The sequence below is a fragment of the Mustela erminea genome, chromosome 1, assembly GCF_009829155.1.
Source record: "Mustela erminea isolate mMusErm1 chromosome 1, mMusErm1.Pri, whole genome shotgun sequence".
Taxonomy (NCBI): domain Eukaryota; kingdom Metazoa; phylum Chordata; class Mammalia; order Carnivora; family Mustelidae; genus Mustela; species Mustela erminea.
The window spans coordinates 78656102-78677257 of record NC_045614.1 but is presented as its reverse complement, the minus strand read 5'-3'; the positions used below and the strand labels follow the sequence as shown (position 1 = coordinate 78677257).

The 21156-nt window shown below is 44.7% G+C and overlaps 2 protein-coding genes across 8 annotated transcripts in view; one reads left to right on the top strand and one right to left on the bottom strand.

Moving 5' to 3' along the window:
* Positions 1 to 14769, top strand: part of RARB (retinoic acid receptor beta) — a 725834-nt gene extending 711065 nt beyond the window's left edge. For all 6 annotated transcript variants that reach the window (XM_032327731.1, XM_032327902.1, XM_032327988.1 and 3 more), the window contains 4 exons: positions 474 to 650; positions 10347 to 10551; positions 11389 to 11547; positions 13783 to 14769. In XM_032327731.1, coding sequence (XP_032183622.1) covers positions 474 to 650; positions 10347 to 10551; positions 11389 to 11547; positions 13783 to 13979 — 738 coding nt within the window. In that variant the 3' untranslated portion in view covers positions 13980 to 14769. The remainder of the gene's footprint in view (positions 1 to 473; positions 651 to 10346; positions 10552 to 11388; positions 11548 to 13782) is intronic.
* A 580-nt stretch (positions 14770 to 15349) lies between these two features.
* The window catches only part of TOP2B (DNA topoisomerase II beta), a 59215-nt gene continuing 53408 nt past the window's right edge, over positions 15350 to 21156 (bottom strand). For both annotated transcript variants that reach the window (XM_032327535.1, XM_032327621.1), the window contains exons 34-36: positions 18728 to 18850; positions 16700 to 16794; positions 15350 to 15838 (exon numbers count right to left, since the gene is read on the bottom strand). In XM_032327535.1, coding sequence (XP_032183426.1) covers positions 15671 to 15838; positions 16700 to 16794; positions 18728 to 18850 — 386 coding nt within the window. In that variant the 3' untranslated portion in view covers positions 15350 to 15670. The remainder of the gene's footprint in view (positions 15839 to 16699; positions 16795 to 18727; positions 18851 to 21156) is intronic.

The following is a 21156-nucleotide window of genomic DNA, read 5'->3' as shown; positions in this document are numbered from 1 at the left end:
ACGGTTGCATCCCCCGTGGTGTAACTTACCATGTTCCCATGTCTCCCGGATTTCCGTAGTTCGATCTAAAGGCCCACTCTCATTCTGCTTTGACTATTTCAAAGGTGGGTGTGTGTGATTCCATGACATTGCCTCTTTTTAAGATTGCAGCAATCACTGATCGTCAGTGCCTAGAGCCGTTAATTCATCAGGGTTCTAAAATGGTGGCTCCTTATTCTATCATTCCTTCATGTACTAGTTGGAATAATCACATTAAGAGAAACCCCCTTTATCTCCTATTGACAACCTGGTGGTGGTTCAGAGCTATGATATGGAGCATCTTCAAAACAATCCAGGCTCAACACCCAGCGACCCTAGCAAGAAGCTCCCTGGTCAAGACCAAAGTATTAGTGCATTCATAGAAAATGTGCCGAGTTCCTTGTCTCCCAAGCTTACCAGAAACTCCCCCTTACAGTGTTTTCTCTCCCTCTTAGAATTCCAGTGCTGACCATCGAGTCCGACTGGACCTGGGCCTCTGGGACAAGTTCAGTGAACTGGCCACCAAGTGCATTATTAAGATTGTGGAGTTTGCTAAACGTCTGCCAGGCTTCACCGGCTTGACCATTGCAGACCAGATCACCCTGCTGAAGGCTGCCTGCCTGGACATTCTGGTATGTGCCCTTCTGAGCTCTTAGTCAGGGGCGGGGTGGGGGGGGAGTGGACCGGGGTACTTGGAAGACCTCCAGAGGCTTCGGTCTTCCAGCCTCCTCCAGCCACTTGCATCATTTGCCAAGCCCGTCCTCCCTGCCTCAATTTCCATTCCGCTGCCGGAGGCTCAGGGATGCCCAGGACTTGGGCTGAACCTCATCCCTTCTCGACTTGGTGTGGGAACCCCCACTGCATGGCCTTGGAGCAGGACCCGGCCTGTCTCGGTCACAGCCTTGCTTGCCTCCCCCAAAAGCCCTTCCGCAGGCCAGTCCTGTAGATCTTTGAAAGACCATCAGGCTTCTCCGAGCTAAACCCACAGGAGGTGGCTCACGTTGCCCTGGTTCTGCCCTCTGATCTTATACCACCTCTGTCAGCGGCCTTGGGAAAATAATTTCCTTTCCTGGACTCAGTGTCCCTATCTGTGCAAAGGGAATGGATTCCTGGTGCCTCTCTCCCCTCTTCTGTTCTCACACTGGGGCTACTAGGGGCCCTGTCACACCTTGTCCTCGGTGGGTCTACTGGCCGGATGCCCTCCCTCTCTCTACCTGGTTGGGGCTTCAGGGATGGTGTGATTAATTCTGGCTGGGCTGGTTTCCCTGATGGGGAGGCAGCTCCCATTAGAGGTGACAGGGATGTACCCTGCCTTGGGGTGGGGGCTGGTCTGTACGGATGGGCCTCTGGAGGAAGTGGGAGGGGAAGCTGGCCCCCGGCGACGCATCAGAAAATAGAGAAAGTAAAATTAGCTTTTGCGGTGCTTTAAAAGCGTAGATTTTTCTCTTTATTACATCTTTCATAGCTTTGGGTATAAACAGTTCTGCAAAGCAAATAGAGTTACTCACTGTAATTAAACACACAGTCCTGCTCAGGAGGAGAGACGACCCCGTATGAGGCAGTTGTGTAGGGAGCTTGAATGTTTATGTGTCTTTCTGCTCACTGGTTGGATCTTAGGAGTGGTAATGGTTGCTCAGTAACTTACATGTGCTAGGGATCCTGAGAATACATATATGAAATATATATGTAAATATACATATATAAAATATATTTTTTCATCTCCGTAACCTACATGTGCCAGGGATCCTGAGAATATATATATATGAAAAAAAAAAAATATATATATATATATAAAATATATTTTTTCATCTCATAAAATCAGAGGATCTGGGATGAACTCAGGGACATTTAGAAAAAAATGAAACCTCAAAGCAGCATTCACCGGTCACCTGCCCACACCCCATGGCATCTGCAAACCTCAGCTCACTTGAGCCTCCCACAGCTCAGTGAGCCGGCTGGGGGATGGAGATTCAGCCCATTTTACAGATGAGGAGCTAGAGACTGGGTGAGTTACCCAGGTCAGGTGAATGCTGGAACCAAATTCCAAGACCCACATATTTCTATCCCAAAAGTCATGAAAGGATTAGAGGCATAAACAGGGGATGGTGGTAGGTGGACCGTGGGCATAGGACCAACCAGGCCACCAGAGATTAATAGAGGCCCCCTGAGCAAATCCGTGACAATGTTAATAATGAGCTACTGGAATAATTCACAGGAAAGCCTGTGCTTTCTTACCCTTTCCTACGAGTCCTTCAAGTGTAGCACTCAGGTTGAGTTTCACCTAAGCCTCCAGACCCCCCCAGGATATGAGTAGAGACTGGAGTTACCAGCACGTGGTGAGAGGTGCCCCAGAGGTCCAGAGTGGCTGAGGGGACCATGAGGTGGCACCAGCAGGTCAGGCTCTGCACCAGGCCACATGGTGGAATTCTGACTCCCTGTATGACGTGGCCACCCGGCGGGGCCTGGAGCCTTCCTGAAGTTCGGGCTCTGACTTGGGTTCTTTGCTTGTTTCTTAGTCCTCCTCTTGTCTGGCTGCCAAGTGGTGACCGTGTGGGGTTCCTTCAACTCCAGTCCTTTGGGAAAGGTGAAACGAGGAGCTTTTGCGACCCTCCAAGGAAGCATCTTGTTTTCTCAACACCCCATACTTTCATGGTCAGGGGTGCTTAGACCCACCCCCTTCAAATCCCCCCACAACCTCCAGCTGTCTTTCCACATCCCACGTTTACAGTGAAACCCAAGCACTCCTCTGGATTGTCCATGGATCCAAGAAGCAGTGCTTGGCCTCTTGGTGGAATTGGGTAGAACAAGACCAATATCTGTGACCTTGGTTGAGTTAACCTTTCCCAGTCTGAGTTTACCTATCTGTACAACTGGATTAGAAATCAATGAGGCATTGACTAAAGTAATTCTTTAAACAGGCTTAAATACAGTCATGGGTATAAGCACAAACGGGTAGTAGATAGTGGTGTTGGGATCAGGGACAAAGCTGTTAAAAGCACATGGGGACAATTCCGGACCCTGAGACAGGAGTCAGAAAACTCTTTCAACCACTGTGTCCTGGCTTCATTGGTCCGAGGGGCTGGGCTAGGATGCAGTAGGTGCAAGAGGGAAAAACCCTACTCGGGGAAGAGCAGAGACGTCCAGTCTTATGAGATGAAGCAGAAGGAGTACTTATTTGGCCCCAGATAAGAGCTCATTTCCAAGAATTTGTGGCAAAGGCAATTAATCACAAGAGCCTGAAAAATGCACAACTTCAAAGAGCATCCTTCGGATGAGAATATCAGCTGGCTGACCCATTTAGAAGAATCTTCTTATGGAAGCCATTGATGTAGGGATAGAGTGAGACAGACACACTAGAAGGACAGATGGACAGACACAGGCTGAAGTTGCTGTCAGCCCCTAGAAGGGAAACACAGAGTTGTCCCAGGGGTCAGCAGCTCTGGCCTAGCACCCCGCATTGTGTGTGGTCTGAGACAGGCCTTTGCTCCCGAGTGCGCGGTGCCTGCTGGGGCTGTCCGGAAGGGGAAAACATGCCCCTTAGCCTGTGCTCTCTCCACACCACCCTCCAGAAGGATTTCCGGTCCTGGCGTCTGCCTGGGTGGGGGGACCCTTTGGTGTGGAGTCCACGGCCAGGCTTCCCTCAGAGCTTCCAGGATTCATGATTTCCCACAGGGGTCAAGTAGCCGCAAGGTCTCTCTTAAGATGGGATCAAATCTTCGAAACCATTTTGCGTGGAAGTTAGCGTTCCATCCCTCATGCCAGAGCTGTGGCAGCCCAGGTTTGTAGTCAGGATAAGGAAGAGACCCCCCAAGAGTGGTCCCCTCACCTGTGCTCACGTTCTCCTTCTTGCGGGCTCTCCTTTATCTTCCCTATCCTGTTTCTTCTCCTCTTGCCCCTCAGCTGCCTCTTCTGTGCAGGTAATTGAATCAAGTCTCTCTCAACTTAAAAATCATAAAAAATAATGCTTGCGGCTGTCTGACCTTCTGTTTGCTCTTCCCTGCTGACCTCCTCCCCTCTCTGCTCTGCCTTTTACAAATACTCACTGAGGGCCCGCTGTGTGCCAGGCACTGTTCTAGGCTCTGATGACACAGCAGTGAACAAGACAGACAAAAATGCCTACCCTCATGGAGCTGCCCTTCGACAGGGGATGGATGGAGAATAAGCAGATGAATAGGCAGGGTCTGACGGGCCGCAAAGAAAAATAGGGGCAGGATCAAGACCAGGAGCGTGACTGAGGTGGTCATGAGTTGTGTGTTTCATGAGGTTCTGTTGTGTGTTTAGAGAAGCAGGTGACCTTTGAAGAGACCTGAATGAAAGGACAGAAAGAGCTGGAACAGTAAAAGACAGTACTCAGGGAGGTGTACGAGGGAGAGCGACCTGAAGAGTGTAGCTCAAAGGCCCTTAGGCAGGGAGGCTCTGGCAGACTGAGGAGCAGTGAGGAGGTGACTATTTGGGAATGAATGGATGAGCAAATGAGTGAGAGATCAAAATTGGAATTCCAGAACATGGGCTGCCTTCGGAGTGTTGCATCTGGGCGGGTTCCAGCGTGAGGTAGCGTGAGGGCTTCCCTGAGGGTCCCTCGGGGCCTTCCTGGGTTCCCGCTGCCCCCGCTGCCCTGAGGAAACATTCCCACACCAGGGGCAGCGCACTTTGCTCTGGTGACGCAGAAGGGACTGCCCCGTGTGACTTCAGAACATGATTTGTGGCTCCTGGGGTTCTGGGGACCGTGCGGCTCTAGAGCCATGGGGGGCCATTCCCGCATGAACCCGTCCTCCCCCTTCCGGAGGCTCAGCAGAGACTAGACCCAGCTCGAAGAGGAGCCGGCTCTGCCCCGGAGCCCACAGCCTGAGCTGGGCTGCAGCATCGCCCTCGGCCTCCGTGCGGGCGTGAGGAGGTCCCGTGTCTCTCTGAAACCCAGCCTTCTCACCCCTGGGAGCAGAGCGGTCGCCCTGGTTGTCACCGGACATCACTGTGAGGCAGTCAGTGTGCGGTGAGAGGGCGGGAGCCAGACTCCCTGGGTTCAGATCCCAGCTCTGCCGCGTGGAAGCTGCGTGAACTGGGGATCGTCACACCAGATCAGGATCTCCCCACGACTCACCAGATACAGTTCATGGCCCGAGATGCATGAGCCATTTGAGCTTTCCTCCTTTGCCTAGGGACTCAGAAATCCCCAGTTGCCCCCCTCAGGGGGTTACAAGATGGGAGAGATTTCCGATTAGGGAATCTGCTTCATTAATAATTGAACAGCTGTTCACTAGCCACCTGCTGTGCGGGCTCCACAGCCCAGATGCCCGAGACAGAGCAGCAGCGAGCAGGGCAGGTGAAGAGCAGGCCCATCTTCAGGGCGCGGCGGTGGTCAGCCGGCCCAGGGAGGGACGGCACACCAGGGAGAAGACAGCAGGCCGGGCCGGGGCGCCGGGGGATGAGGGGTGGGGGCTGGAATACTACCCAGCAGTGAAAAAGAAACAGCTTCACCTATTCCCACGGGGAATCTCAGCTGTGACTCGGAGTTCATAAAGGCCAGACACAAGAGGGAATGTGCAATGTGAATCCCTTTACCTCAAGTTCAAGGACAGGCAAAACTAGTCTGCAGGAATCAAGGTCAAAATAACGGTTATTTGGAAGGGAGAGGGACATGCAGCAGGGGATGGATTGGATCTCAAGGGGCCACAGGAGCCCAGGTGAGCTGGAACTCTTTGTGTCTCGATCTGGGTGGCAGTTCCACAGGCGTGTACCTGGGGGGGATGCAGTCACCTGTACACTTGAGCCGTGAGCACAGCTCAAGGCCAGTACATTGGGCTCATTATCCATTGCCGTATATCAAGTTGCCATGAAACTTAGCAGTGTTAAGTGATGAGCATTACTATCTCCCGGGGCCCTGTGGGTTAGGAACTGACTGAGCTGGGTGCTTTTGGATCGGGTCACTCAGAAGCTTGCTGTCCAGACACTGGCAGGGGCTTCATCCTCCTAAGGCTTATAGGGACACAAGGGCTGCTTCCAGGGCTTCCTAACAGGTGCCTGGCAAGCTAGTGCCGGTTGTTGGGAAGAGGGCCCAGTTTCTTGCCCCATGGACCTTTCCATGATGTGTCAGCCAGCTTCCCCCAAAATGAGATGTAAGAGAGTTGAAAGGAGTCGTCCACGGTACCTCGCCTCCTATGACTTTTTCTCCAGAGTCACACCCGTTGCTTCCCCTGGATTCTATGTGAGAATCAAGTCACTGGGTCCTGCCCACACTCAAGGGGAGAGGAATGAAGCTTTGCTACTTAAATAGAGTAGAAGCAAAGAATTTTTTAAAGCCACTGCACATGCTATACCTCAGTTTTAAAACAGTTTTATTTCCTATTTCAAACAGAAGTGGGTGATAGGATAGAAAGTAATGGTCTTAGGAAGCATGTTCACTGTGCTTTCTGAGGACGTGACATTTGAACTGAGCTCTGAGGAGGAAGAATCCTGAAGATCAAGGGAAAAGCATCAAAGGCAGAGGGAACAGCAAGTGCAGACGCTTTGCTGTGACATTGACTTGCTAGAGATTCAGAAAGGTTGAAATGGGCAAAAGTTAAGGAGCAAGGGGAAAGGAGCTGTAATGGGATAGGTAGAGGCCAAGGAGGAAGAAGTCTAAATGTCACAGATCTAGAACGGCTCGAAGCCACTGGAGGGATTTTAAGCAAGGGTGAGGTCCCCTCTGGTGGCGATTTTGAATAGCATGCTCTCGCTGGGAGAGCAGACGCGGAGGCCAGAATCCCCAGAGGAGAGGTGAGGGTGGCTTGGATTAGAGTGGTCACAGGGACAAGGAGAGAAGGCGACAGGTCTCTCTCTCTGTGCCTGCGATCCCACATGCTCAGATCCTCCCGGGGGGACCCCAAAGGCAGTGGAACAATATTCACCTGTCCTTGCTGAAGGCAGGACGGCTGAGGGTCCTCCCTCCGAGGAGCGTCAAGATGGCTGGTCACAGAGCCCGGTGCCATCCAGCAGGGCCCTCCTTGCGTGAGTCAGCCTCGCCTGCGCTATTTTTGCCCAACTCATGGGGCCCGCGTGCTCCCCTGTCCAGATGCAATACCCTGTTTCAAACAAAGGGCGTTTTAATACTGGTGAAGCACTTGGCAGTTGCCACTGGGGTTTGACTTGAACCAACTGAAACTCCTTGGTTCCTCTCCAGAGGCGGGCCCGGCTGCGTGGTTGAGGAGGAAGCCTGCTGCCCACTGGGCCCAGCCTGGACAGGGGGAGAGTGCAGGCTCCCCTCGTAAAAGAAGACATTGACCAGTCTCTCATCTCAGGCCATGGGCCGTCCCCTCTGGACAGCCCGTTAATACTTGGTTTGGGTTTTGAACTTTCTAGGGAGAGAGGCCACAAAACATAGTTGAAATGCTTCATTAGAATCCAGACATTTTCCCGCTTTTGAGGAGGGGCACCCTTCAGACTAGAATCGTTCAAAAGAGACATTTGTGTGCTCCAGTGCAGACTTGGATTTCTAAGTGAGCCGCTGACAGCTTGCAAATACCTAAACCTTGGTCTTCCGTTCCTTTCCAGCAAATCCTGGTTTCCTTCATTCTCACAGGGACAGATCTAGTGCACTCACTTCTTGGCAGCCTGCTACAGCTGCAAAGACTTATTTAGTACCTATTTGATTCCAAACTGGAAATGTGTCTGGAGATTTTGAGCCCATAAATACTGAGCTTCTGACTCTGCCCATCACGTGACCCGTCCCTACGCAGGCATCTCTCCTTATGCTCCTCCAGGTGGTGTGAAGGGGCCTGGGCTGGGGCTTTCAGGGGAACTAAGGCTTATAAGCCGGGGCCTCTCAGTTCCTTTGTTGCTCTGACATAGAGAATGGACTTCATAACCCCTCAGCTACCAAGATGACGTGAAACCGGTCATTCAGTTGGGGACCCAGAGGAAATGGGGCGACGGGCTCAGAGAGGTCTCTGGGCAAATACCTGAGAGGCAAAAATGGCCACCCATCCAGCGAAGAGGAATCTTTGTAACATTTTAGCAACAACTCACGTTCAGTTGCTTTCCCGTTCACTTGCCACTTGATCACATAATAGGAATGTTAAGTTTGAGGATGTGTCCTGATTTAGATCGTGCCCCCTCACCGGAAGTGAGCTTTGCCCAATTTTCCGTTTCCAAGGCCGCGCGCTTCTGTGTACCAGGTAGGTCACCATGCATAACCGTCCAGGTTGTGCACTGCACTAAGGCAGCGAGCCAAGGAGACAAATGAGGCTAATATCCAAATTAATGCTGGCTGGATGTCATTTCACCTTAGGCAGCGGGGGATGGAGAGTGGCAAGAAGAGGATGGAGGCCACTGGGGGGCAGAGGTGAAGAGCACAGCATAGGGGAGCGCTTAAGTGCTAGGGACCGATCGCCTGAAGCAGATCATGCCACTTAGCAGTTATGTGACCTAGGACAAGCTATTTGCCTTTGTTTCTCTATCTGTAAAATGGGATGACCAAAGTTACGAGTTGACAGGAGAATTAGGTAATATGTTAAAACACTTAGCACAGTCCCCGGCATGGAGGCACTGATGAATAAACCATTAGCTCTCATATGTTAGAGGACGGAGCGCTCATCGTTCCCCCTGCTCCTCTCAGGAGATATTCTTCTAACCAAGAAGACCTTGGGGTCAGGCTTTTTTTTTCCCATCAGCAGATGTAGCAGATGTCCCATGGCCTCACTTTACAGGACATCTTTATACTCTCGTCCAAGTCCACACTGGAGTCCAGCATGTAGGAGGAGGGCTGCCTCCTAGCCCCATGGGTTGGAGGTTCGGAGAACACCAGAGCAAGGACCCAAGAACAGGCGACCTTTCCAGTGCGCCAGCCCTGCCCCCTGGCTCATGTGGTCACTTAGCCAGTCCTTTAGGATGGTCTTGGGCAGGGGCAGTGTCTTTGCCCCGAACACCCAGCACGAAAAGATTTGACCTGGTTCTTGCATTAGGAGTCCTGGTGGGAATATGGAGAGTGGGAAGGGGGCGCTTCTACAGGGACTGCCCTTGTAGCTCGGAGTCTTGTGGCTTCGTCAGAGGGCTACCCCCTCCGCACAGGGCCCTGTCACGGGAAGATCGCAGACCCTTCTGATCACATCTGTCCTCCTCTTTGTTGACACTGAAGTGACCACACCCAGTCATACAGAGCCCAAGCATCTGGAAAAAAACAGCGCTCTTAGCCTACCGGGTTATCCACTCCTGTCCAGACAGAATAAATTTCTCTGCTTCACACAGCTCTAAGGCTTTTTTAGAAGGAAAAGTCAAAGGTAGACACGTGGCCACCAGAAAGGCCCCTCACAGTGATCGGTACAGAAATATGCTTCTGGGCGGATGAGTGCTCTGTGTCCATGGAGCTCCTTGCCGGCGGTGCCGGCTGAGAGGGCAGTGGGCACGCCAGCTGCAGTGACGACATAGCTACACGAGGGGGTTTTGGAGTTGGCCATGCTGAGTGAGGCCTGCAGGCCCACAGCACCAAGCAGGCGACTTCCTGGTAGCGGGTGTGGCCAGCGTGACCAGCAGAGTTTTCTATGAGGGGCATGCCGGGTGGCACCGGAAGACTGGCATTACGGCCCGGGCTTCTTACCTACAGAAATCCCAACCAGATTTCTGGGCTTGGTAGAAATGCCTCCTCTTCCCTGTGACTCTGCCCTTGATCTCCTTCCGGCTGCGTCCACGCTCTCCCCCTTGCAGTTCCCCTCCTGCTCCTCAGATTGGAGCTGCTGGGAGGGAGCTGTGTGAGCAGAGGCTTCGTGGAAGAGGGCCCAACCTGGGTTGGCATCAAACCCAGCCACATGGGAACCGCGTGACATGGGGCTTATGACTGAGCCACACTGAGCTTCGGTCCCTCATCTATAAAATTGGAATAATATTCACTTGCTAAAGTGTTTGAAAGCTTGAACGTAGGGCCATGGTTAACACTTGACATATACTCAGCATTTCATAAATGGTAGATAGTGCCTTTTTTCTTTTCGTAGACTGTAAGCTCTTAAGAAAAAAATCTTTATTCCCCAGCATCTGGCACAGTGCCTGGGACATAAGTAGGTACTCAGTAAATGTTTATTTGAGTCAAATGAATTACTTTTAGCACAAATATTTCTTAAAATTTCTTGTGTCCTGTTTATTATTCCCTAAATAATGTTAGCCCATATTTTGGCTTCTATACTCTTTCAGTGAAAGGGCTGCTAGAAGACATTCCACATCCAGAAGGCAGGCAGTGTGCCTCACGTGATGTGAGAGCTCCTTGGAAATCTCCATCTTCCTTCCCAGCTAGATTGATGCCATAGGGACAGGCTGGCTTTGATGACCCACCAAATATGTTTTTTTTTTTTTCTTCTTCCTTCCAGATTCTTAGAATTTGCACCAGGTATACCCCAGAACAAGACACCATGACATTTTCAGATGGCCTTACCCTAAATCGAACTCAGATGCACAATGCTGGATTTGGTCCTCTGACTGACCTTGTGTTCACCTTTGCCAACCAGCTCCTGCCTTTGGAAATGGATGACACAGAAACAGGCCTTCTCAGTGCCATCTGCTTAATCTGTGGAGGTACCAACTACCTAGAAAACCCTCATGAGATTCCATGAAGAACAACTTGTAATTTATGGGAAATTCCTATCTCCATTTTGGAGTAATTTTGCATGGAGAAAGACATGTGAATAAATAGCCAGGCATGCATGCTAGGGGTTTGTTGCATTTTTCCATATTGCAAATTAAATGAAGATATTTGGGATCCTTTTGCTCTGAAATACCAAAATGATATTTCTCCAATTGCTACTGGTTTTTTCTAAGGCAGGATCAGACTATTGTAAAATAAATTGCCTAAGAACATTTTAATGATAATGCAAGGGACTTCCTTGTGCCATTTGTGACTGCAGTGGCTTGGACTACAAGTCACTGGGTTGTCTCACCGCCCCGCCCCCACCCCACCCCTAACTCTTAAAGGACTGGCATAAAATATGGCTTTCTTTGTACTGACCCCTACTGGCTCACAGGACATTGAATCCTAAGTGGTTAAAAAGTAATGGCTTTAATTACAGGGCCTATTTACCTTGCTTTTAAAACCATCCAGCTGCTCAAGGTTTGGTTGAATTCAGTTCAGTAGTGACATCTCCTGGTCACAAGAAGTAATTTTCTCCCTGTAACAAAGCTACTAGTAATGAAAATGTGCTTTTTAACAGCAAGAAGGACATTTTCAAGTATCACTGCTTAAAACATTTGCACGAGTCTTCAAACTGGTATGTGACTGAATCATCAGATTAATTAAGTCATAACGTACTAGGGCCAAGGAAACAAGAAAGGGAAATGGGCAGCAGCCCTCCCTCCTGGCAAGTGCGGAACTCTTTCTGTCCTGATACTATTTAAAACTTTCTTCCTGCTATCTAGACCGCCAGGACCTTGAGGAACCAACAAAAGTAGATAAGCTACAAGAACCACTGCTGGAAGCACTAAAAATTTATATCAGAAAGAGACGACCCAGCAAGCCTCACATGTTTCCAAAGATCTTAATGAAAATCACAGACCTCCGTAGCATCAGTGCTAAAGGTATGTCTTTAGAGTCTCCATTGTATTCATGAAGTGGTCCTGACCTGTTTTTTTTTTAAACTTGATGTTTTCATTCAGGATGTTTGACAATAGCTGCTTTTCTGTTTTTGTTCTGGAATTTATTTCTGATGGAAATCAAAAGGAATAGCATTCACCCTTAAAAACCTCTTATCTTACCCTACTCAATGATCTTAAGAGATTGAGTCTGTAATTCAGGTGACTGGATAGAAAAATCGGTGTTTTGTTTGTTAAGATTTATTTATTAGAGAATGGAGAGAGAGCAGGCGCACAGGCAGAAGAAGGGGCTGAGGGAGAAGAGAGAGAATGCCAAGCAGACTCCCCTCTGAGCATAGAGTCCTACAAGGGGCTAGATTCAAGGACTAGGAGATCACGACATGATCCGAAACTGAGTTGGACACTTAACCAGCCGAGCCACCCACATGCCCCTAGAAAAACTATTTTCAAGAGAATGTATTGACAGCGTTTTCATTTTTCTAATTTAATGCATTTCATTCCTTTTCACACATGCTCTGGTTGACATAAACTTGACTGCAGTTTTTCCTGACCATCCAAACCTCAGGAAAATGAGTAATACTTAGGGCAACTGTTACTGGTGAAGTTTCTCTCTCAAAGCAATGTTGCCATCACTCTCTTGTGTATAGGCAGATTGACTTCTGCACGCTTCTCAGCAAAGGAATTCTTGCCTTCCTGAGAGGTATAGATAATTCTTGCTTAGAGATTTTCAGTTTATGTGGCAACTTGAGCAATTACAGAAGTACCTAGAGCCAGAGAACAGTTGAGTGCTAGAGTGGAGTTTTTCTTTTTTCAGAGAGAAAACTCAGCAGCTATCCCCAGTACCAAGTGTGCTTTGTCCCTGAAGAATTGGCTGAGCCAGGGAACAAATGCTCTATTTCAGAAAGTGTCTTAAAAACACGGTAAACTTGTTTGACAAGGAGTCTCAATTCCTGAGCTCCTCCTAAGAGGTTTTCTAAGTGAGCCATTCTGAGTTCATCCCTAGCATGGGATTAAGACTATTTGCAGGGGCGCCTGGGTGGCTCAGTGGGTTAAGACGCTGCCTTCGGCTCAGGTCATGATCTCAGGGTCCTGGGATCGAGCCCCGCATCGGGCTCTCTGCTCAGCAGGGAGCCTGCTTCCCCCTCTCTCTCTCTGCCTGCCTCTCCATCTACTTGTGATTTCTCTCTGTAAAATAAATAAATAAAATCTTTAAAAAAAAAAAAAAAAAGACTATTTGCAAATAGCAGATACCAGTCCTTGGCCATTATAATTGAGGTCTTTGACTTTAAAATCAATGAGGCTGTTTAACTTAATACTGTCATTCTCTATATCTAGCTAGATCAGTGCTAATAGAATTTACTGTGATTATGGAAATATTGTATAATCTGCAATGTCCAATACAAGTAGCCACTAGCCACACGTGGCTCTCAAGCACTTAAAAAGTGGCTAATGCATTTGAGGCACTGTTTTTCCTAATTGTTATTTTAACGAATTTAAATTTAAAATGCCACATGTGGCTGGTGCCTACTGTGCTGGACAGTGGAGTGCTACATCAACTTGATAATCACCACACATTTATTACTTAAGTTACTTCCTTCATTCATGGGTAACTGGTATCCTTGATAACTGTCTTATTTTAAGATATGCTCTTTCTGGTCATTTATCAGGAGCTTCTCTTTGTAAGTTATGTTAAATAAATGTAACCTGCTAACCTTCCCTGAAACTGATTCAGGCATGGAATCATCAAGTTTAAGCAAGTTGCCACATCTGCGTTGTTTTCCCAGAGATGAAGTAAAAAATATTTAAATGTCATAAAATCAGAACTGCCTCTCCGAGACCTGGCCAGGGTTCTCGTTCTTGTCCTGTCTGCTCAAACTGGCATGGTCTGACCCAGAAGTGTGGTCTCAATATGTGCCACCAGTGTTTCCGTCAGTACACGAAGGATATAGGCTTCATTAAGTTGGATTAAGTGAACTTCCTTGAATGGGTCACCCAAGATACCTACCCTAACTGCAGATATCCAAGATACCTACCTTAACACCAACGTACATAAAAATAGTCAAATTATGAGGGCTTTAAAGGGGAAAAAAAAAATAAGGACAGCATCGGGGAGGCATTGGTAGCACAGTTTTCACTGTTTCTAAAGTCAATTAAAGTTGATCCCGAGTTACTCAGCTTAACTCCCTATCTCTATCGGATTTTATTATTTCTCTTTAAAAGGTGCAGAACGTGTAATTACCTTGAAAATGGAAATTCCTGGATCAATGCCACCTCTCATTCAGGAAATGCTGGAGAATTCTGAAGGACATGAACCCTTGACCCCAAGTTCAAGTGGGAACCCCGTGGAGCACAGTCCCAGCACCTCACCCAGCTCAGTGGAAAACAGCGGTGTCAGTCAGTCACCACTGGTGCAATAAGACACTTTCCAGCTACTTCAAACATTCCCCAGTACCTTCAGTTCCAGGATTTAAAATGCAAGGAAAAAAAAACATTTTTACTGCTGCTTAGTTTTTGGACTGAAAATATATTAAAACTCAAGAAGGACCAAGAAGTTTTCATATGTATCAATATATACTCTTCACTGTCTAACTTACCTAGAAATACAAACTTTTTCAATTCTAAAAATCAGCCATTTCATGCAACCAGAAACTAGTTAAAAGCTTCTATTTTCCTCTTTGAACACTCAAGATTGCATGGCAAAGACCCAGTCAAAATGATTTACCCCGGTTAAGTTTCTGAAGACTTTGTACATACAGAAGTATGGCTCTGTTCTTTCTATACTGTATGTTTGGTGCTTTCCTATTGCCTTGCATACTCAGAATAACCAAGACACCAAGGTTGTGAAACAGACTACTGTACGTGTCCAGCTAAGAAAGGCTCAAAAAAATAACTGTCTTGCTTTCACAGAGCAATCAGGACATCAAGGTAAGGAAAGGGGACTGTTGTACAGTATGACAAGATAAAGCTAGAGATAATTCTAATTTAGTTAGTATGGAAGCTTGTCCTTGCTCTTTTTGACGCTCTCAAACTGCGTCTTCTATTTCTTCTATTTCATGTTGCCCAGTAAAAAGATACAAATTCACTGCACTAGCAGAAGAGAATTCTGTATCAGTGTAACTGCCAGTTCAGTTAATCAGATGTCATTTGTTCGATTGTTAATGTCACTTTAACAGTGGTTTATTACTTAATGACATAACTACACAATTTTTAAAAAAAAAAAAAAGATACATTTTTACAGTAATGGTAGCCTCCAAGGCAGAAACACTTTTCAGTGTTAGTAAGTTTTTTGTTTACCTATTCACAAGCCATTAGGGAAATTTCATGGGATAATTAGCAGACTGGTCTACCACCCATACCATGTAACTCCAGTGTCCTTTCTGATGCATGCCTGCTACGGAGGGTTTTTTCTAGCCTCCTTGATGCCCAGAGGCTAATATGAACTCCCAAAGGCATGGACAGAGAATCTGCATCCTTTGACCTTGTTCGATCACTATGAAGCAGAGTGAAAGCTGTGGTAGAGTGGTTAACAAATACAAGTGTCAGCTTCTTAGTTCTCATTTAAGCACTAGTGGAATTTTTTTTTTTTTTTTGATATATTAGCAAGTCTGTGATGTACTTTCACTGGCTCTGTTTGTACATTGAGATTGTTTAACAATGCTTTCTATGTTCATATACTGTTTACCTTTTTCCATGGAGTCTCCTGGCAAAGAATAAAATATATTTATTTTAAAAGTGTATGGGAGCTTTTACTACACTTTCATCTTTAGTAAAGACACAGAGTACACAGTTCCATTTTTAATGTTTAAATTTCATTTCAAAAAGCAGGTCTGTAGTCTGCAACCATGACAATTAAAATCTGTGCTAATGCACGGCAGTCTATAACAAGTCTACAAGCCAATCAGACAGTACATGACATTTCAATGAGTAAAAAAGAGCATAAAACTGTATGTGTAAGAACAAAATGTTAAAAGGCCTACCACAATAATAAAAAACCATCAATTACATCATCACATTAAAATAAGCCAGATGTACAAAAGTCTGAGACAGAAAAGACAAAAGGACAAACACAATTTATCTGTTGAAAAATGTTTCTGTGCTCTTTGGGCACTTAATTAAACATTGCAAAATCAACATCTTCTTCTTCATCAGACTCTGCAAAATATTTTACTTCTTTCCTAGCCCTACCGGTCCGTGGCAGAGAAGGTGGTTCAGAAGTGAAGTCTGATGGGAAGATGTCCACATCTGAATCCTGATCAAAAGATGTTTTCTTCAGTTTCTAGACAGGTTAAAAAAAAAAAAAAAGTTAAAATGAATTATTATTCCTTACACTCCACTTACATTTGAAAAATATTGCAAATAATGAGGTTACTAAAATCAGAGTTGTAACGCTGACTGAAGTATACAACCAGTTATCTAATCCTTTTTCCCCTTTATAAAAATAAATCTAATAATCAGCCACCTTGGTAGTCTCCTACCTTTTCTGAACATCTATATTGCCAAGCATATGCAATGTCGAGATAATAAAAATTTTTTGTAAGTACCTATCAATTCATGAAAGGAAAACAAGACTTATGTGCAATACAGAGTACACCCTGCATAAAAATCAGGGAGGAGTCATCAAGATGGACAAGAGGCATGGATGATGACTGTGTGGAGAAAGTTCAAGGTGGAGAGCAACACAAAGCTAAAATCTCTCTGTATTTTTAAGTTCTGAGAGGAAGAGAGAGAGGTGGGTATTTGAGGGTTTTTTGTTACCCTAAAATGATTGAAAATTAGCCATAGTCAAATGAATTCAAGTTAAAAAAAGAGAAAAATCAAAGTAGGCCAAGTAAATCCTAGTTAAAAAGAAATTGCATTTGGACTGAAAAATAGTATTTCAGGTAGCATATAACTTCTACAGCTCAATGGATGAAACAGATTCTTAAATAAGTAGGCTAATTTATGCCATACTCTTATCCAAGGAATAGTCCAGATTATATAGATTTTATACTTGGATAATTCTTTAATCATATACAAAACCTCCTATGTATCAGACAGGCTAGGTTTAAAGCTATTGAAAGACATTTACAGTAATAAGCCAACTAAGCCAGTTATAGATCATCATAAAGCAATGCATTAAAAAGGTCCTCCTAATTACCTTGCTTGTTGTTTTGGATGTTTTCCTGCCAGGGTTATAATCACCTTCATTTTCAGAGCCAGATGCTTTCCTTTTCTTTGCCCCTCGGCCTTTACCTTAAAATAACATAAAGGTGTTTTTTTTTTCCCCCTCTCAAGGTTAAGTGCAATATAACAAATACATGCCACAACATTACACTTCACTTCTTTGGCATGTCCCAATCAGTACTGCAATCCTGTTCTCTAAATGAGATAAAAATGTTTTGGCAGCATCATTTCAGTTCTGGGATGATATGACTAAAGAGTATTTCACAAATACATTTAAAAATAGTTGGAAGGTCCTGGTGACAAATTTAAATGACCAAGTCCCTGATACACAAGAGAAAACACTGGCGTTTTAAACATGTAGTCCTTGTGCCTGGAAAAAAAAGTCTTCAAAGAGTGCTTTCTAACTTGTGATTTAAAAAAAATAATAAATTAAAAAAAATTAGTTTCTAATTTGTCACAGACTAGTACCTTTAAAATTATAAACTGAATTACTAAAAAGTAATACAGTAGTACCAATTTTTTTTTTTTTTTTTTTTTTTTTTTTTTAGATTTTTATTTATTTTATTTGACAGACAGAGATTACAAGTAGGCAGAGAGGCAGGCAGAGAGAGAGAGAGAGGAAGGGAAGCAGGCTCCCTGCTGAGCAGAGAGCCCGATGCGGGACTCGATCCCAGGACCCTGAGATCATGACCTGAGCCGAAGGCAGCGGCTTAACCCACTGAGCCACACAGGCGCCCAGTAGTACCAATTTTATATTTGAATGTGTACTCAAAATTTTACTTATCACACATTAGTAACAACTATTCTAAGATGCACAGTCTTAGAATAAACCCCCAGTATTAATCATGTAATAATTGGTCAAATCCATGTTCCTTCTCAGACTCCGAAGTACCACACACAGCTTATTACTGTTATTTTTATTTATTTATTTATTTATTTGCCATCTACCTAACCCCTTATTCTCATTGGAAGAAGGGGGAAAGGTAACATGCAAATGGTAACAAAATAGTCTCCATCCTACAATGATGCCAGATACCACTAGTGCAATTCTAAATTTTAAAAATTCCTTAAGAGCTATGACTAACCAGACTGTACTAGTAAATACAGCCTAAACGACCTTGGGATGTTTATCAGATGAATCGATGAAATGGCACTTGTGAATCTGTCAAAGTTTTCAACCATGCATACCATACATAATGACCGCCTCAGTCACTGTTCCTTTTTTCCCCTATTCTCTCTTCTTTCCATGTAGGTCTGTATATCTCCTTATCCCAACTACCACATTAATATCTGGCAATATCTGTCGATTAGATAGAATGTTGAACGGCAACCCTTAAAAAAAAAATTATATTTTAAAAAGCACCTTTGAAGACTTTCTAGATTCTGAAGAAAAAGAGAGGGTACCAGGGAAAACTCATGTTGGTGACCTTACAGGTCCCTGGGTATAGGAATTCCATTTCCTAGATGAGCAAAAAGCTCATCTCCAAGTCCTAGCTCTAATGAGAGTCACTCTCTAGTTGGTTGGGAGCCCTCATCTGACTTTAATTAGACACAGTCAGCCTGGGGTGGGGGTTCTTTGAACCATTCTTAGCTGTGCAAGTTGTTTACTTCACCTCTTTGAGTCTCAATTCCCTGATTTATAAAATAAAGTACTAGACTTCCTCTGGGCTTTAATTCAGCACGGATTCTTAGACACATTGCTTACTGAGGAGGAAAGCAATTTAAAACAAAATAGGGGGGTGCCTGGGTAGCTCAGTGGGTTAAAGCCTCTGCCTTCGGCTCAGGTCATGATCCCAGGGTCCTGGGATCGAGCCCCGGATCAGGCTCTCTGCTCAGCCGGGAGCCTGCTTCCTCCTCTCTCTCTGTACTTGTGATTTCTGTCTGTCAAATAAATAAATAAAATCTTAAAAAAAAAAAAAAATAGGTACACAGTCCCTCTAAATTCAATGAGTAGAAGAGACTTTTTTCCACATGGCATAAATCAGGGTAACGTAATCTTTACCTTTTAGGGGTGTAGTCTTCTTTGGAATGCCAAATTCTGAATCTGAATCAGAGTTGATAGGCTCTACTTTTTTCTGTTTAGGGGCTCTCTTGGGCTTAGCAGTTGTATCTGAAGATGGTTTTCCTAGTAAGCAAATTTCCATTTCATAAATCAATGTAATATATTTACCAACAAACCACACTCAGTGAATCCTGTAACAATGGAATTTCTTACTGCTGATATGAAATTGAGTAGCCTTAAATAACAAAATGGTTTCTTTCACTTGGTGCCAGTATAAAGGCAAATAATTTCTCATAGATGACAAAATGTTTTATTTAATTATGAATAATTTGTCTTTTGATATTTCAAGTGAGATTATTTTAAGCAAAGGCCATTATAGTGAACCAAGCAGTAACTTTTTAAAAGCAGTAGTAAAACTACAGGATAGTCATGACAAAAAAGTAACATATTTGACATTAATTACAACTCAAGTATAATCACATTAAGTCCTAACTTCTAGGAAAACACACACACACATTTTTATAGGGCCCTTAAATACCATGAACAGAAGCTGATTTGCTTCCACCCAAAAGCTGAAATCCAGACATGGCACTTTTATATGGAAAAAAATATGAAGATTCCAGGTAAGTACACAATAAACCCAAAGGCCTTTGTTTTTATGAATTTTGTTTTTAAAATAGACCTTTTTTTCAGATTTACAGTCTAAGAGAAAACTGTGATAAATCAGTATTTACTTGTGCGATTAGTAAAACCTACTTTGGGGGAAGAAAAAAAGCATTACACTAACCAGACTTTTCTATTTAAAACAAACAAACAGGCTAATTATATGGAAATGTATTCCCAGGCCCAATTTGAGATGCTAGGGTGAAGGCCCCTCATCCGAACGGCAAGTGGCAGTGATAGCCACAGATTTTGTGGCTTCCCCCTAAGTCCTTATGACTAAATGTACCACCAGAGCCACATGGCAGGCAGTTCCTAGCACGAGTATAGGCTTGATATAGCCATGTGTTCCAGAAACCACCTTTTTTCTTCATTAGAGTTTGCAGGCTTGCAGTGTTAGGCAGCACTTAAAACTCTACCATGCAAATTCAAGTCAGGTTATCTGAGTACTATGAGCTTTTTGCTATAATCCACTGGAGCTACAGAATTTAACTTGTACAGTAATATATGTAATTTGGAGTTAATATAGATGACCTCCCAGAGGGATGGAATGCATCCTCTTCTTGAAGTGGTATTTGTAGTTTTAGAAGAGGCTAGAGAAAAACTGAGGGCTTCGACTATTTCACACAGGGATCACCCACGCAACTGACACAGGGCTAGTTCAACTACTGGTGAAATAAGCAAATAGGACAGGTGGTGTATGCTAGCCTTTTAGCTAATACTCCTCTCTAATTCATTAGGTTAAAGAGAAGTAGAGGAGCTTGATGAAGGAAACAGGTTGATACGTTCAAAGAAATAATACAGCTCCCAGGTTTTCAGGGTGGTTACAAAATGCTCACATGAAGACAATTTTAAAAAAAGATGCATGAAGGGAAAGTAGGGCCTGTCTCATGAGCTCCCCAGAAGCAAAGCAGAGACTCAAGTACAAGTATTTATTTAGGAAGTAAAAAAAAAAGTTTAAAAATGAGATGTGAAGACAGAAACCTGTCATCCCTCTGAGGGCTTATCTCTGAGCTTCTCTGTTACTATAAGCAATCCCTGAGTCACTGTAAAACACATATCCCAGAGTTAGCCTACCCGAGAGGCTAAAGCACTAATGTATTTGTAAACCAGCTTTTCTCAATCACTGGTAAAGGGTGGCTGGGGTGGGAAATATGAACACTCCAACAGAGTAACAAAGTCCTAATGCAAAGAAATATAGATCCTGGTGTATTGAAGTGCTATGGGGAGAGTACCTGATGTGTTGGCCAGAGAAGCTCCTATAGCTCATTAGTTCATTTCTTACCATGGTCCTAGTGCAATCAAAATTAAGTTGGGATTTTTGTTGTTGTTCTGCTATATCTAATACATGTCTGAGTCTACAATGGTACTGTGTATTTTGCATTTGTAAGGTACTGAAAAGATAGTCCATACTGTATGTTTATTTACTTGCTGTGTAAGGAACACTTATCTTTTTAAACACAAAGCACTAATACTAACCTCCTTCAAAATTACCAGGAGTATGTATGTACCTTGGTACTAATAACAGATTCATTAATTAAGTCAAATCAACTTATATTTATGGACAACCTAAGGTGGTGGATAAGAATGAAGCTCTATGACACAAAAAGAACCTCAACTGAACTGACCAATCATTCCAAATGAGGCATTAAGATATGTCCTGCATAGATAACAACGGCTACTAGCAAGACAAAATTTTAATCTATTTTATAACCTAACAACTACAGGAGACCTTACTAGAAAGCTATCTTCAGTATCAATGAATGGGA